Below are 17,660 nucleotides of genomic sequence, written 5' to 3'. Positions count from 1 at the left end.
TTCACTCCGGGCCCTTGTGCGCTGGTCATTTTACATGAAGCGTTAAGCTGAGGTATCCTATATTTACAGGATTATGATTTATATCTAACACCGATATTATCAGCTCAGATATGTTACCCTGGGTTAATCTCTTATACTGCCGTGGTGAAAACGACTCGGTTCTACCGTCGTTGTATTTCTCAGTTTTCACCGGCACTGCTCTCAGTATAGTGGAAGGGTGACCTCCTTGAATGTTGTACGTTGTGCTCACCTGACCGAGATGAATGTACAGCTCTCGGTACGGTACTAGGTCGGGTAACTTCGTGCCTGTGATGGTTGTTGTTGGTTTTATCTCGTCAGGAGACATACCGAGTATCCTCGCTAATGGTCGGCCGAGCCTCAATGAGGTTCTTCCGTTGTTGATTAACACCACTGTGCCGTTTGAGTCGTTCATCTTGAGTTCGGCTCCCAGGGGTTTGAAGACCTCGTCGTTTAAAGAGCACACGCTGTAGTAGCCGTCAGTTATCTGACTGCGAGTTCCACTGACGAACAGCTTATTGTTGCTGGCGTTGATGTTAGTCCATTGCGGTAGGTAGGTGATATCGCAGAGTGCGACTTCGAGTTGGCCTGACGTATTATCGATCGCGTGCGTCAGCTGAACGGCCTCACCGCTCGTTATTCCTGGAAGTGTTATGTACATATTATAATATATAAATTATATATTATAATATGGATTTAGCACACTTGAAAATCGTGGTGGCAGGTAGTACGGGGTTTAAAACAACCTTTATTAATATCTTTGAAAACTATATCGTGTCCGTTAATAACGCGCAGGCGGTGGTAAACTGGAATCAAAACCCAATGCAGTTTTGGCAGAACCAACTCAACTTTGCTGTGTGGTGTGCGACGACAGGGTCGGGTGTGACACCAGACTACGGTATAGACGAACTGAGTAAGGCAGTCATTTTGTTTCATATTTATTATCAAACGAGACGAATATTGAAGGAAATAAGTGCTCCTCTTCCCCAAGATAAAGCGTGGAGTATGACGATTAACCCCTATGATAAACGCGCTTATGAACGTGTTTGTGGGGAGTTTGAGATTCCAACGAATAAAGACTTTCGCCTTCCTGGTGTGAACCATGGTCTCGGTATAGTTCTCGTGTACTTCTACAGGTCCGGAACATATCAGGCCGGCTCTAAAGATGGTTCATACAACCCAAACCGTCATACATTTACAGGCCCCACAACGAATGAAAAGATCCATGTCAGCTGTATAAAGCAAACCAATCCTGATGCAGCCACAGCCTGGACTAAAATGATCTCAAAAACATCGAAAGAATTCACTCGTGCTGGCACAATACGCTTGAACGACTCGATTCGAACGTACGTGTGGGCGCTGTTGGGTGCGCAGTCGATGACGCGTTCCAACATCCTCGGTAAGGGAACTGCTTACGACGCTCAGAAACAGTTCGTTTCCAACGTTGAGGATGCTATAAATTCTCCAGTTGATCTCCCGCGGGCCATCGACCGTTACCAAAACGTGTTAGAATACGCCAGATCGAAAGTCAATTACGTGTTCGGCGTGGGGCTGTACATGGCTCCGAGTGATATGCAACTGAGAGTAAAAAAAGTGGTGGGTTATAACAACAAAATAGTCATAGCCACGGCGGATCAAAAGTTGGGTATCAACCCCGATATTAACACCCCCTATATCCCACACATCCCACCACGTGAAACGGGTATAGTGGCGCCACCCCCGGAGTCTAAAGTTCATGTGGAGGTACCCCCTACACACCCCCATATTCAGGCCACCAATCATATTGATAATAAAACGGCCCTGGTGGTTGGTGGGGTAGCTTTGGGACTTATTTGGTTAAAAATTTCTTAGCCGCTACGTACACCAGACCCGCCACGGCGACGATGGCTGCCCACAGGTTTTGACTGAGCCACATGGCAGTTTTAGCCAGAGCGCCCAACAACCACGAGACGATGCTACCCAGGATGCCGGGAAGGGCTTCGGCGGCTTTACCAGCCAGTTTAGCTAGGTGTTCCCCGAGTTTTTTTATCCAGTCTTTAACACCACCGCCACTTGGGGTTCCGCCGCCGGCAGGCCCCACAGGGGTACCCCCTGTCAGTGACACCACCAGGGTTGATATGATGAAACCCAATGCAGTCAGAATGCTGGCGATGGTGATTCCTTGCTCCCGGAACAATATCCGAATCCTGTCTGCTAACGTGGTGTCTCGGTAGAGGACTTGATTGATGGTTTCCCGCACACGGCTGGCCTGGGATCTAAGCTTTTCTTTGAAGCCGGACGCTGTCTCCAGCCAGGTCTGCCTTTCATCTTCCAACTTACGTATTCGTTCCTCGATGGTGGCTTTCATAGACTCGTCCTCAGTTTCACCGAGTTTTTTCTTTTCATAGGCGATGTGGTCGTCTTTCTCACTCATTTTGGCCGTGCTTTTCCAGAGCTGACCACGAATGGTTCGCATCATCAGGTCCAACCCCCGCAGTTCCCGAAAGGTAAATTCGAGACCTGGGAAGTGCTTGTTCTCGTAGTCGGCCAACACCTGTTCAATATCATAAGTCATGTTTTGATCCGATGGGGCGTCCCTGATGCCTTCCAGACTTTGAACTAACTTCGGAGGAATCTTAGGTCGCGCGCCACCGTAATATTCTAAGCCTAGTTCATCGCGGATAAAGTCAATCCCATATTTTCTGGCCAATGTTGATAAGGCAAGCGGTTTTCCCGTGCTTTTATGCACGAGATCGGCATCCGGGTGAGCCTTCAAACGCAGCGTTTTATTGATGAGGGTAAACTTGGAATGTTCCCTTCCCGGCTGCTTGATGTTGTCTCTATTTTCAATTGCGTTGTAATAATCGTCGACGGCACCCTTAATGAGTTCGGCCCTTTTCTTCGATAATGAGGTCTCCTGATTGTTTATATCTTCAACTGCGTCGACAGCCGGCTGTAGGTAAGTACTGAATGAGGTCTCCTGATCATCATCGAATGCCTGGGCACTATCGCCCCACATATCATCCATAGGTATGTCTTCATCCATTAGTATTAAAAATATATTTCCTTTATATAACAATGTACGGCAGAAAATTAGATCCTTTCAGAAGATTGAGAGAGCCACTAGGCGCCAGAGCCGTGCGCCAGTCGGTGACCATCACCAACAATCCCAGCAAGATAGACCAGAATCAAACTCTGCTGGTTAGATTTCCAAACCTTGGTGAGAATGACCTCATTGTACCAGGCACTGTTCGACTGGCGTTCAATATCACGTTGACCTCCGACAACGACAAACGCGAGCTAGTGCGGAACGTGGGTCGAGCTATCATCAAGAAAATGACCGTCAAGATCAGCGGTAACGAGGTGCTGAGCATCGACGACAGCGACGTGTTTCACTGCTACGGGGATCTCTGGAAAAGCGAGGGAGAACGAGTCAATGATGTGTACCAGGGTATCAGCAAATCAACCCGGTCGCGCATAGGGTATGCCTTCACGCCAGACCAGCTAGACAAGCTATCGGACGGTGAAAAGGCCATCGCTCGAGCATACGGGAATCGATTCTGCGTGCCGCTCGACTTCGAGTTGCTCACGGGACACGCGCCGTTTTACCAGGCCGCGCTGGGTGATAGGCTCGAATACGAGCTCACGTTTAACGACTATAGCAAAGTAGTGCGTACGCCGAACGGTGATGAGGCCAGTTATACCATAGACAACATCTCTCTGGAGTTCGACATGGTCACTAGCCCGGAGCTGGCCAGGCAGGTTCGAAGCCAGTACTCTGGGAAGATGGCTATCCTGTACGATCGCGTACTGAGGCATAGATCAGTCGTGCGAGATAAGAGCGACACTGTGTGGAATATCAACCTGAACGTGCCGGCGCGATCGATGAAAGGTATCCTGGTCGTCCCCGTGGAGGATTACGAACCATTCCGGAGGGACAGCGAGAAGTTTTTCAACCCCGAGATTGAAAAGGTGGAAGTGACCATCGAGGGCGTGCCCAACCAGCTGTTCAGTCATGGTATGAGACCACACCAGCAGTGGGATGAGATAAAAAAGCTACCAGGGACAGTGGGGGGAGCCCCACATTATATAACAAAGGACCTGGACCTCGGCTCCGTGCAGATCGGTGAATACCTGACCACCAAGTACGCCCTATGGTTGGACATGCGATCCACGGATGATGATAAACTGCATGGTAGCGGGCGCCGTATAGATAACGGTAGCGAAGGGATAACCATCCAGATTACTAAGAAGGCTCAACCCGCTGGTAAGTTGAAATTATATCTGTACGTTATTATGGACGCGCAACTTAATATAGATAATGGGAGATTCGTGCAAGCCATCTACTGATGGGGGGTATCCCCCACTGCCCACTGACCCACACTGCGCCATAGTGTGCGGGCAGACTGGCTGTGGGAAGACCGTTTTCGTGTTGGATATGTTGGAGGGTTACTACAAGGATGTGTTCGATAACATCGTAATCATGTGCCCTACTCTGAGCATGAATAAAACGTACGCGCGACCTTGGGTGATGACGGACCCGGACGTACACAAAATCGACCCTGGAACACGCCTGCAGGACTGGTTGAAAGCTCTTCACGAGAAATTTAAAGGGGAACCGACGCTGTTTATACTGGACGACTGCAGCGCTAATCGCGAGATAACAAAAAAGAGAGACATGCTATCGTACCTGGCCTTCTCCGGCCGGCATGCAAATCACAGCGTCTGGGTGCTAACGCAGAAGTTCAACTCGGTGTTGAAAGACCTCAGGGAGCAGACGCGATGGGTGGCCTTATTTCACTGCAAGGACAGGGATTCGTTCGAGGAGTGTTTGAGAGAGAACGATGTGATGAGCAAATTAGAACGGGAACGGGTGAAGAAACAGCTCGCTGAAACTAAACACGCTAAGCTCGTGCTCAAGACCGACCAACCAGTAGCATATAGAGTGTGCTAAAGCTAAGCAAAGCTAAGCAAAGCTAAGCTAAAGCTAAGCAAATGCTAAGTATAGCTATGATATTTGAAGTGTTTGTCGTGTGCAACTTAACCTTCATTTCTCTGTGTTTTTTCTGCATCGGGTATTATATAGTTAAAACTAAATCTAACTTGTTATATTATAAGATGGAGTGTGAGGAATTGCTCGAACAATTGTTGGTGGAGGGTTCCCCCACTGATGATAAGCGAGAGAAACTGGTGGCGTTGGCTGTTGGCGGCAAAGCCAAACATTACTTTGGAGACTACACTCCGGATAAAATTCACAAAATGTCAGCCGAAGAAATCGATAAGCTGTACGCTAGATACGAGTCCCGGCTCGGAGCAGAAATGACAAAGACAATAGGATCGGCTATGACCCAGATATACACCGGTATTGTATCATACTTCCTTCCCATTCCACCAGAGCGCCGACTTTACCTGTGGGAGGACCTCGAGAAAGACCCTTTTATCGAACACGCCGTGAGTTCTATCAGCTGCGGGCTGTACCACAAATATGGTATGTTGTTGGCTCCAGTGACGGCGGCGATTATCACGGCAAAGCATTGTCAATTTGAGAGAAAAAATAATAATAATAGTATAGATGGATGCCAGGGAGGAGGAAACCCCAGTGGGGGTACCCCCAACAGTGAGGGAAGTGACCCCCTCACAGGAGACCAGGGAACCAGTGGGGGAAGTGACCAGACAGAAGAATCCTAAGAGAGTAGCTGCCGGTAAAAAACGGTGGTGTAACCAACATAAAATTATTACAGTGACCAACCCCCGACTGTTGTTGGCTGTAGGCGTAACTGCTGCCTTGGCTATCTCGTGGTTATATACACGTGAGGGAAACCCTCACCGTGAGGTGGTAACCCCCACTGTTGGGGGTGTGGGGGGTACCCCCACTGTCGACCCGCATATCATGTTATAATTTAAAATATTTTTATATATACATAATGTCTGAGGGGAAAACGTTCGTCAACGACGCATACCACGCCACAGTGGTCGCCAGTCTAGCAGTAGGGTACGCTCGGTTGACTAAAATGGTGCTTAAACAACCAACTATCAAGCTAGATTTCAACCTGCAGGATATGGGTATGCTCATAATGAACCTTGGTATGGCGATGGCCACAAAAGACATCCTAGTAAAACAAGGGATAATACCTGATAATATAATGAAATAAATATAGGATGGCCACGATAGCTATGATGGTCGGTGGGGCGTTAGTGAATGCCCTGGCATTTTCCGGGAGTAATTTCCTCTTCTCGAAACTACGAGATGATCACGCGGCTGAAATACAGGAAGAAAGGAAGCGGCACGATCTCGCTACTGAGAACTTACAAAAAGCACAGGCCGAGTACGCTAAAAAAACGCCTCCAGAGGATCGATTTTATTAACGAACAACTCCAGCGTGAAAACCATGCCGTTCAAACATTCAACGATGTCGATGAAGCAATGAAAGAATACTACCTACTAACTGGTAAACGATTGGAACCGCTCAATAAACCCACACTCGCTCAGTACTACACACCATCCAAGGGACAAATGAATCGTGAACTGGGCTTCATAGTGTTGGGTATAGCAGCTACTGCGTTGGTTGCGAAGCAATTAAATTAAATACCTATATAAGTAAACATGAGACCCGCTCCATACCGATGCGAATACATACTTATGGGGAAGACCGAGGCCTGTGGTAGGAAATGCAGGAATCAGGGGTTCTGTTGTTTCCATATGGGAAGTCCTAACTACACGTGTTCTGTGTGTGGTATCGGGGTTAAAGGACACTACTGTCTATGTAAAGCTCACGGAGCGAACGTAGTCAGACATCAACTCATCTACGAGAATAAAAAGGACTACATAAAAGAACGTAGGCGACTGCTCAAGATAGACTCCAAATAAATGTGACTGTGACCCAATTAGACATTGGTTATGTTAGGTGTAAACACTATGACTACTGTACGCGAGCTCAAGCGGGTCGCAAAACAGAGAGGTGTGATCGGGTATTCTAGAATGCGGAAGTCAGCATTGTTGAGATTACTAGGTTTAGAAGCCCCTCCTACGGTAAAACAATTAAAAGCTCAAGCAAAACAGCTTGGATACACGGGTTATTCAAACCTGGGGAGAGCCGGGTTAGTCGAATTGTTATCACATACCCCCGTAGCACGTCCCACTGTAAAACAACTGAAAGCCGAGGCACACGATTTGGGTTTAGGCGGGTATTCCAGTATGAGAAAACCACAGCTTGTAGAATTATTACGACAGAATAGAGCTATTGACCTACAGTTCGTGCGCACTGAGCGCGCTGTCGGCAACTATTTGAGAGGTTGGCGCATGCACGTTGATAGAAACATAGACATTACAGATATCAAGCCTCTGATAGCTGATAAGGTCAACCAGGAACTAAATAACCTAGGAAGTATCAAGTTTCAGATCACAGTGAAAATGTCGCTCGATAAGCAGGTTGGGGGCCCCACAGGGGCCACTGAGTATGTTCAGCCTTACTTCCGAGGTAAACAAGAGGTCGTCACACATACAGAGACCATTGACGCATCAATCGATACCAGTTTTCAGCAGATACGAGAATACCTAGAACGCTACACACACTTGGGGTCCGGGTGGGCTGTAGATAAAATCGATAATGTCTATCTAGACATAGCTAACTACATGCCATTCAGAGGCGGGTCATACCTAGCCTTGCCCCCCTACTATAGGAACAAACATGCCATAGTAAACGTTAAGAATAGAGGAAACGATTGCCTGAGGTTAGCTATCAGGTCAGCCTTATTTCCAGCTGACACTAATCCGAACAGGCCTTCTAATTATCCTCAGGATGATGGGCTCAACTGGGATGGTATAGATGAACCCACCCCCATATCCCAGATCACTAAAGTAGAAAAACAGAATAATCTGGCTATAAATGTCTTTGGGCACGAAGGTAACACAACAATAGTACACAGGGTCAGCCCGGTGAAGGATCGCCAAGTTATCAATATATTCATGATCCAGCGAGGTGACAAGTATCACTACACATGGATAAAACACTTTAGCAGGCTGTTGTATGACCAATCGGCACACAGAGAAAAGACCCACTTCTGTGAACGATGCCTACATGGCTTCACACGAGCTGATTTATTAGAATCCCACCGGGATGATTGTCAAGGTGTGGGGCAGACGGCCATACGAATCGACATGCCTAAGGAAGGTGATAATATCCTAAAATTCGGTAACCACAAGAACCAAATGTCTGTGCCTTATATCATATACGCCGACTTCGAAGCCTTAGTTGTGGGGGATTCCCCCACACCCCCCAGTGGTAGCTTCACCCACAAAACACACGAGCATAAAGCCTGTGGGTTTGGATACATTGTCGTCCGTTGTGACGGGGAAACGAAAGCCCCAGTAGTGTATAGGGGTCCTGACGCGGCTGAAAGGTTTCTAAAGTGTTTGCAGGAGGAAGAAAAAATTATTAGGAATGCATTGTATAGAATCGCTCCCATGCGTATGACCCGAGTCGACAGGCTAGCTCACGCTAGTAGCACTAACTGTCACGTGTGTGACTCACCACTTAACGGTGATTCGGTGAGAGATCACTGCCACATAACTGGTAAGTATAGAGGCGCCGCTCACAGCGCGTGCAACCTCAAGCTTAAAATCAACCCTAAGACAATAAACATCCCCGTTGTCTTTCACAACTTGAGAGGGTACGACTCACACTTGATCATGCAGGCAATCGCGAAAATCGATGGTAATATAACGTGCATCCCCAACAACATGGAGAGATACATCTCCTTCAGCTTAAACGGACTTAGGTTCATTGACTCGTTTCAGTTCCTCCTGTCGTCACTCGACAGTCTGGTCAAGGCCAACAATACCTTCCCTATCACCGATCGATACACAGACGCCGAGACTAGACCCCTGCTTATGAGGAAGGGTGTGTACCCCTATGAGTACATGGATAGTTGGGTCAAGTTCACCGAGACCAGACTACCCCCTATTGACTGCTTTTATAGCAAGCTGAATGAGGCGTCCGTCTCACGAGATGATTACTCGCACGCGACTAACGTATGGAATAAACTGGGTTGTAAGAACCTGGGTGATTATCACGACCTGTACTTGAGGACAGATGTACTGCTGTTAGCCGACGTGTTTGAGACGTTTAGGCGAACGTGTTTCAAGCAGTATAAACTCGACCCCGCATGGTATTACACCAGCCCAGGTCTGTCGTGGGACGCCTTGCTTAAAAAGACCGGAGTTAATTTGGAATTGCTCACAGATTACGACATGCACCTATTCATTGAGAAAGGCTTGCGAGGTGGGATTTCCATGGCATCCAAACCATACGCGAAAGCAAATAATCAATACGTGAAAGGTTACGATCCTAACAAGCCAACCAATCACATTCTCTACCTCGACGCAAACAACCTATACGGCTGGGCCATGAGCCAGTATCTACCTACAGGGGGATTCGAATGGGTACCCCACGTTGATGTTATGGGGGTTGCACCAGATTCGAACAAAGGTTATATCCTCGAGGTTGACTTAGAGTATACCAAGGAATTACACACATCGCACAACAGCTACCCCCTGGCCCCCGAACGTATGAGGGTTAACCCAGACTGGATGTCTGAGTACCAACATAACTTGTTAGGTGGGCGTGTGACAGACGTTGAAAAACTCGTGCCTAACTTAATGAATAAGACCAAGTACATCGTTCACTATCGCAACCTACAGCTGTACCTGTCGTTGGGTATGATTCTGACCAAAATACACAGGGTGCTCATGTTCGACCAGAGCCCATGGATGGAGCCCTACATCAGAATGAACACAGACCTACGAAAAAAAGCTACCAGTGATTTTGAGAAAAATCTCTACAAGCTCATGAACAACTCGGTGTTTGGTAAGACTATGGAGAACCTGAGGAAACGCGTGACCGTGAAGCTGGTTCGGTCGAGTGAGGAAGACAAGCTCAGGAGATTGATAGCCAGTCCGGCATTCAACCCTAGTAAGATATTCACAGACAACCTGGTTGCCCTACACATGAAGAAAAGCCACATAAAATTCAACCGGCCTGTTTACGTGGGGATGAGCATCCTCGATTTATCCAAACACCTGATGTACGACTTTTACTACAACGAGCTCAAGAAACAGTACGGTGACAGGTGTGAAGTGCTGTACACTGACACGGATTCCCTGCTGATTCGAACCGAGGACGTGTACGAGGACATGAAAAAACACCTCGATTTATACGACACCAGCGACTACCCTAAGACCCATGCCATACACAGTACGGTAAATAAAAAGGTCCTAGGTAAGATGAAGGACGAGTGTGCTGGCACGCCCATAGCCGAGTACATAGGTTTGAGACCTAAGATGTACTCCATACTGAAAGCCGACAATAGTGAGATCCGGAAGGCTAAGGGGGTTAAGAAGTATGTGGTGAAACAACACATCAAACACGCCAGATTCAAGGAAGCCCTGTTCAAGACCCGTACCTTTAGGCATAAAATGAACACACTTAGAAGTGATGGACATAAGATATACGGACTGACTATAAACAAGACGTCCCTGTCGCCTATGGACACGAAACGTTGGATAGCTATTGATGGGATAAACACATACGCGTATGGACATGAAAAAATTTGAGCCTATTTACTACAGCCCGCGTGGGTACTGGAAAGGAGCTAGCGCAGTAGATAAGCTAGCTAAAATAGCGCGAGTACCCCCGGAGGAAGCCAAAGCGTGGCTTGAAAAACAAGCCCTGTGGCAGATCTATTTGCCGGCACCACGCTACGTGCCTAGAAGGAGGTTCGGTATTAACATACCTAATAGCGTTCACCAGGCAGACCTACTGTTCCTACCCCACGACAAGAGGTACAAGTATGCCTTAACCGTAGTGGACGTAGCCAGTCGTTACAAGGAAGCCGAACCCTTGACCACGAAAGATTCGGCCCAGGTAGCCAGAGGATTCGAACGCATATATAAACGCAGCCCGCTGACGTGGCCAACAGAGCTGCAAGTTGACCCCGGACGGGAGTTCATGGGTGCCGTGTCACAACTGCTAGCCAAACATGATACAAAGGTCAGGCGTGGCACGGCCGGAGCCCATCGCAGCCAAGCCATAGTTGAGAGATTTAATAGGACTTTGGCTGAGCGCTTGTTCGGCCATCAGTATGCTAGGGAGATGGCCACCCCTGGAAAACGATCGACTGAATGGGTCACGAGGTTACCCAAGGTGGTGTCGGCAATCAACCATGAAGTCACCCGTCTCACCGGTAAGAAACCGACAGACGCTATCAAACTAAAATCAATAGTTGCAGAGTCGGCCGCTCCATTGCGTGGGAAGGAGAAACAGATACCAGATAGGGCCCTAGTGAGGTATCTATACCAGCCGGGGGAACACGAAGGTGATAGCCGTAAGTGGGCCACCGATCCTATATGGTCAGTCAAAACTTACAACATAGATAAAGTGGATATGAAAGCCGACGAACCTAACTTATACTACTTGAGGGATGGGCCGGGTAGGGGGTTTGTAAGAGAAGAATTATTGATCGTACCGTACGGCACAGTGTTACCTCCAACACACGTTAAGTAGTAGGGGTAATAATAGCAAGAGCTAATGGGCCAACCAAAGCCTTATTTAGTAAATAAGGCTTTGTAGAGACTTTTCTTGAAAGTGTTTTAAAACCCCCATTGTATATACTACTTGACCTGGCCACATACTTCCCTTCCCCATGAAATGACGTCCTCCTCATTTGGAAGTTCCATCCAGAATGGAAATAAAAGCTTGAGAAAGGCTGCCACTCAGTCTTTCTAGAACGCCACTAGCTGCAAGCTCTTGAATGGCTCTGGATCTCCTGTCCATATTAGCATCTGAAGGTGGCACTCTGTGACTCATGACATACTCCCCAGACGTCATCCAAGGAGGCTTCTTAATTTGTCTTCCTGAACGCCTTGGAGCAGGTTCAGGTGGAGATCTCGGTGTAGATGCAGCGGCGGAAGCTATCTGGACTCCAGCTATCTCCTGTCCAGTTACGTCCCTATCATTGTTCGCAGTTGCATCAACTTCTTGATTTTCTGTGTCCTGCTGTTCCTCCAACAACACTGACATATGGCCGTCGCCACCAGAAGAAGATCCCTCTACTTCAAGAAATTCTTGGTCATCACCGGTCCTCTCTTGGGTAGATAACTTATCTTCAGCAGACACTGTGTTCATCGCAAGGGAGCCATGAACTTCTGCTGCTTCTTGAAACGTCTGAACAGGCACTGTAATTGTTCCAAGTTCTATGGTATCACTCTCCTTCTCATTTATCACCTCTGATGTCGTCTCTTGAAAGGGAGATGGTACAATCAAGGTCCTTCGTCTAGGAATGGGAGTTGGTCTCATTTTAGGCTTAGCATCCTCTGCTGGTAATATAGCTCCGATAGGTAGTAGATGATTGCGATGTAAAGTCCTCTTACGTCCTTCTCCAGATTCCTTACGGACAACAAATACAGGAATGTCCATGTTAGGCTGTTCCAGGACTATGTGTACATCCTCCTCCCATCGGTCTGCCAGTTTATGTCGTCCATCAAACGCCAAAACCTTTACCAGCACTCGGTCTCCTACTTCAATGGTTCCTCCTCTTACCTTCAGATCATATCCGACCTTCTGTCTGTCTTGAGCACTGCGGGTAGTCTTAGATGCCTGCTCATAAGCACTCCTGAGTCTTTCCCGGAGGGCCTTGGTATACTGATACACTGACTTCCTCTCTCTATTGAGTTCTAAGCCAAAAGCAAGATCGATGGGTAATCTAGGTTCACGTCCAAACATGAGGAAGAATGGGGTCTGGCCGGTGGTCTCATGGCGAATGCAATTGTATGCGTGAACTAAAGGTCCTACATAATTCTTCCAATCCCGTTTCTTATCAGGTGATAGGGTGCCCAGCATGTCACAGAGGGTCCTGTTGAACCGCTCACACATGCCGTTGCCCATGGGATGGTATGGAGTGGTCCTTGACTTTTTGATATTCAATATGTCACACAATTCCTTAATGAGTTTGCCCTCAAAGTTGGCTCCTTGATCTGTGTGGAGACGCTGTGGCATTCCATAGTGTTGAACAAAATTGGTGTAGAAGGTCTCTGCAGTCGTCTTTGCTGTCTGGTTCCGTGTGGGAATAGCCATGGCATACCGGGTAAAATGGTCTGTAATTACCAGAACATTTTCGTATCCTCGTGACGATTCCAGGGAAAGGAAGTCCATACATACTAACTCCAGCGGCTGGCTGGTGCTGATACTCACTAAAGGTGTTCTGGCATTGGTGGGAGACTTTCTTCGGAGACATCTTCCACAAGCACGTACCCAGGCGTCAGTATCTTTTGCCATTCCTGGCCAAAAAAATCTGTCCCGGATCAGTGAAAAGGTAAGGTCCCGTCCAGGGTGCCCCACTTCGTCATGGCATCCTGTCATCTCTCTATCTACACAAGAGCTCGGAAGTACCAGCTGTAGTCTCTTCTTTTCCCCTGTGATTATCTGCCGATATAGAACCCCATTCTCCAAGATTAGACTGTCAAAAACTCTGAAGAGGCAAGCATCAGACGTTGTAGGTGGAATCATTTGTTTCCTTGGCTTAACTCCAGATCTCACACTTGCAATCCACGGTCGGAGAATTGGATCTTGATATTGCATCTTCCTCCAGTCTCTTTTGGTCATGTTGCGGATATCTTGTCCTTGGTCCAGATCCACGTCGATGACCTCAGCTGATAGGCATAGGGATTCCACAAACGGTTGGGAATGAATAATGTTGCACACAGCTTTGACAGATTTTGTAGGAATTTGTGATTCCTCCTCTTCCTCCCTTGTCAATCCTGGTAGCCGGGATAATCCATCTGCATCAGCATTACTCTGGCCTGGACGATAGATAATGTCAAAGTTATAAGCTGAAAGTGCTGCTAACCAGCGATGACCTGTTGCATCCAATTTGGCAGTGGTGAGCACATAAGTCAGTGGATTATTGTCCGTATATACGGTGAAAGTGTTTCCATACAAGTAATCCTTGAATTTCTCTGTCACTGCCCATTTGAGAGCCAAGAACTCTAAACGGTGTGCCGAATAATTCCTCTCTGATTTACTTAATCCACGACTCCCGTAGCAGATTACTTGTTTCCTCCCATCTTCTGTCTCTTGGTATAAAACTGCACCAAGCCCACATGTACTGGCATCTGTGTGTAGCTCAAACCTTTTAGTGTAGTCAGGGTATCCCAACACAGGTGGTGACGATAGGACCTCCTTCAATTTCTGAAAAGCCGACTCTTGTTCTGTACCCCAAGACCCACACCATCAATCTGACAATACAACCCATCTTCACATGCTATCAACGTGACAACACAACCCATCTTCACACACTATCATTCTGAGAACATCACCCGTGTTCAAACACTAATCAACTTGACAATACAAAACATGTTCACACAGTATCAATCTGAGAACATCACCCGTGTTCAAACACTAATCAACTTGACAATACAAAACATGTTCACACACTATCATTCTGAGAACATCACCCGTGTTCAAACACTAATCAACTTGACAATACAACCCATCTTCACACACTATCATTCTGAGAACATCACCCGTGTTCAAACACTAATCAACTTGACAATACAAAACATGTTCACACACTATCATTCTGAGAACATCACCCGTGTTCAAACACTAATCAACTTGACAATACAAAACATGTTCACACACTATCATTCTGAGAACATCACCCGTGTTCAAACACTAATCAACTTGACAATACAAAACATGTTCACACAGTATCATTCTGAGAACATCACCCGTGTTCAAACACTAATCAACTTGACAACACAACCCATCTTCACACACTATCATTCTGAGAACATCACCCGTGTTCAAACACTAATCAACTTGACAATACAAAACATGTTCACACACTATCATTCTGAGAACATCACCCGTGTTCAAACACTAATCAACTTGACAATACAAAACATGTTCACACACTATCATTCTGAGAACATCACCCGTGTTCAAACACTAATCAACTTGACAATACAAAACATGTTCACACACTATCATTCTGAGAACATCACCCGTGTTCAAACACTAATCAACTTGACAATACAAAACATGTTCACACACTATCATTCTGAGAACATCACCCGTGTTCAAACACTAATCAACTTGACAATACAAAACATGTTCACACACTATCATTCTGAGAACATCACCCGTGTTCAAACACTAATCAACTTGACAATACAAAACATGTTCACACACTATCATTCTGAGAACATCACCCGTGTTCAAACACTAATCAACTTGACAATACAAAACATGTTCACACACTATCATTCTGAGAACATCACCCGTGTTCAAACACTAATCAACTTGACAATACAAAACATGTTCACACACTATCATTCTGAGAACATCACCCGTGTTCAAACACTAATCAACTTGACAATACAAAACATGTTCACACAGTATCATTCTGAGAACATCACCCGTGTTCAAACACTAATCAACTTGACAATACAAAACATGTTCACACACTATCATTCTGAGAACATCACCCGTGTTCAAACACTAATCAACTTGACAATACAAAACATGTTCACACACTATCATTCTGAGAACATCACCCGTGTTCAAACACTAATCAACTTGACAATACAAAACATGTTCACACACTATCATTCTGAGAACATCACCCGTGTTCAAACACTAATCAACTTGACAATACAAAACATGTTCACACACTATCATTCTGAGAACATCACCCGTGTTCAAACACTAATCAACTTGACAATACAAAACATGTTCACACACTATCATTCTGAGAACATCACCCGTGTTCAAACACTAATCAACTTGACAATACAAAACATGTTCACACAGTATCATTCTGAGAACATCACCCGTGTTCAAACACTAATCAACTTGACAACACAACCCATCTTCACACACTATCATTCTGAGAACATCACCCGTGTTCAAACACTAATCAACTTGACAATACAAAACATGTTCACACAGTATCATTCTGAGAACATCACCCGTGTTCAAACACTAATCAACTTGACAATACAAAACATGTTCACACACTATCATTCTGAGAACATCACCCGTGTTCAAACACTAATCAACTTGACAATACAAAACATGTTCACACACTATCATTCTGAGAACATCACCCGTGTTCAAACACTAATCAACTTGACAATACAAAACATGTTCACACACTATCATTCTGAGAACATCACCCGTGTTCAAACACTAATCAACTTGACAATACAAAACATGTTCACACACTATCATTCTGAGAACATCACCCGTGTTCAAACACTAATCAACTTGACAATACAAAACATGTTCACACAGTATCATTCTGAGAACATCACCCGTGTTCAAACACTAATCAACTTGACAATACAAAACATGTTCACACACTATCATTCTGAGAACATCACCCGTGTTCAAACACTAATCAACTTGACAATACAACCCATCTTCACACACTATCATTCTGAGAACATCACCCGTGTTCAAACACTAATCAACTTGACAATACAAAACATGTTCACACACTATCATTCTGAGAACATCACCCGTGTTCAAACACTAATCAACTTGACAATACAAAACATGTTCACACAGTATCATTCTGAGAACATCACCCGTGTTCAAACACTAATCAACTTGACAATACAAAACATGTTCACACACTATCATTCTGAGAACATCACCCGTGTTCAAACACTAATCAACTTGACAATACAAAACATGTTCACACACTATCATTCTGAGAACATCACCCGTGTTCAAACACTAATCAACTTGACAATACAAAACATGTTCACACACTATCATTCTGAGAACATCACCCGTGTTCAAACACTAATCAACTTGACAATACAACCCATCTTCACACACTATCATTCTGAGAACATCACCCGTGTTCAAACACTAATCAACTTGACAATACAAAACATGTTCACACAGTATCATTCTGAGAACATCACCCGTGTTCAAACACTAATCAACTTGACAATACAAAACATGTTCACACACTATCATTCTGAGAACATCACCCGTGTTCAAACACTAATCAACTTGACAACACAACCCATCTTCACACACTATCATTCTGAGAACATCACCCGTGTTCAAACACTAATCAACTTGACAACACAACCCATCTTCACACACTATCATTTTGAGAACATCACCCGTGTTCAAACACTAATCAACTTGACAACACAAAACATGTTCACACAGTATCATTCTGAGAACATCACCCGTGTTCAAACACTAATCAACTTGACAATACAAAACATGTTCACACACTATCATTCTGAGAACATCACCCGTGTTCAAACACCAATCAACTTGACAATACAAAACATGTTCACACACTATCATTCTGAGAACATCACCCGTGTTCAAACACTAATCAACTTGACAACACAACCCATCTTCACACACTATCATTCTGAGAACATCACCCGTGTTCAAACACTAATCAACTTGACAACACAACCCATCTTCACACACTATCATTCTGAGAACATCACCCGTGTTCAAACACTAATCAACTTGACAACACAACCCATCTTCACACACTATCATTCTGAGAACATCACCCGTGTTCAAACACTAATCAACTTGACAACACAACCCATCTTCACACAC

The 17,660-nt window shown here is 45.6% G+C and overlaps 2 protein-coding genes across 3 annotated transcripts in view; both read right to left on the bottom strand.

The window, feature by feature from the left end:
- LOC137274703 (WW domain-binding protein 4-like) overlaps positions 1–17,660 on the bottom strand; it is a 38,842-nt gene that overhangs the window by 8,826 nt on the left and 12,356 nt on the right. The window lies entirely within an intron of this gene.
- Positions 11,715–12,926, bottom strand: LOC137274726 (uncharacterized). Its single transcript, XM_067808068.1, has one exon. The coding sequence runs from the start codon at positions 12,924–12,926 to the stop codon at positions 11,715–11,717; it is 1,212 nt and encodes a 403-aa protein (XP_067664169.1).

Source organism: Haliotis asinina, chromosome 2, assembly GCF_037392515.1.
Source record: "Haliotis asinina isolate JCU_RB_2024 chromosome 2, JCU_Hal_asi_v2, whole genome shotgun sequence".
NCBI classification, from domain to species: Eukaryota; Metazoa; Mollusca; class Gastropoda; order Lepetellida; family Haliotidae; genus Haliotis; species Haliotis asinina.
This window is presented reverse-complemented; position numbering and strand designations above follow the sequence as displayed.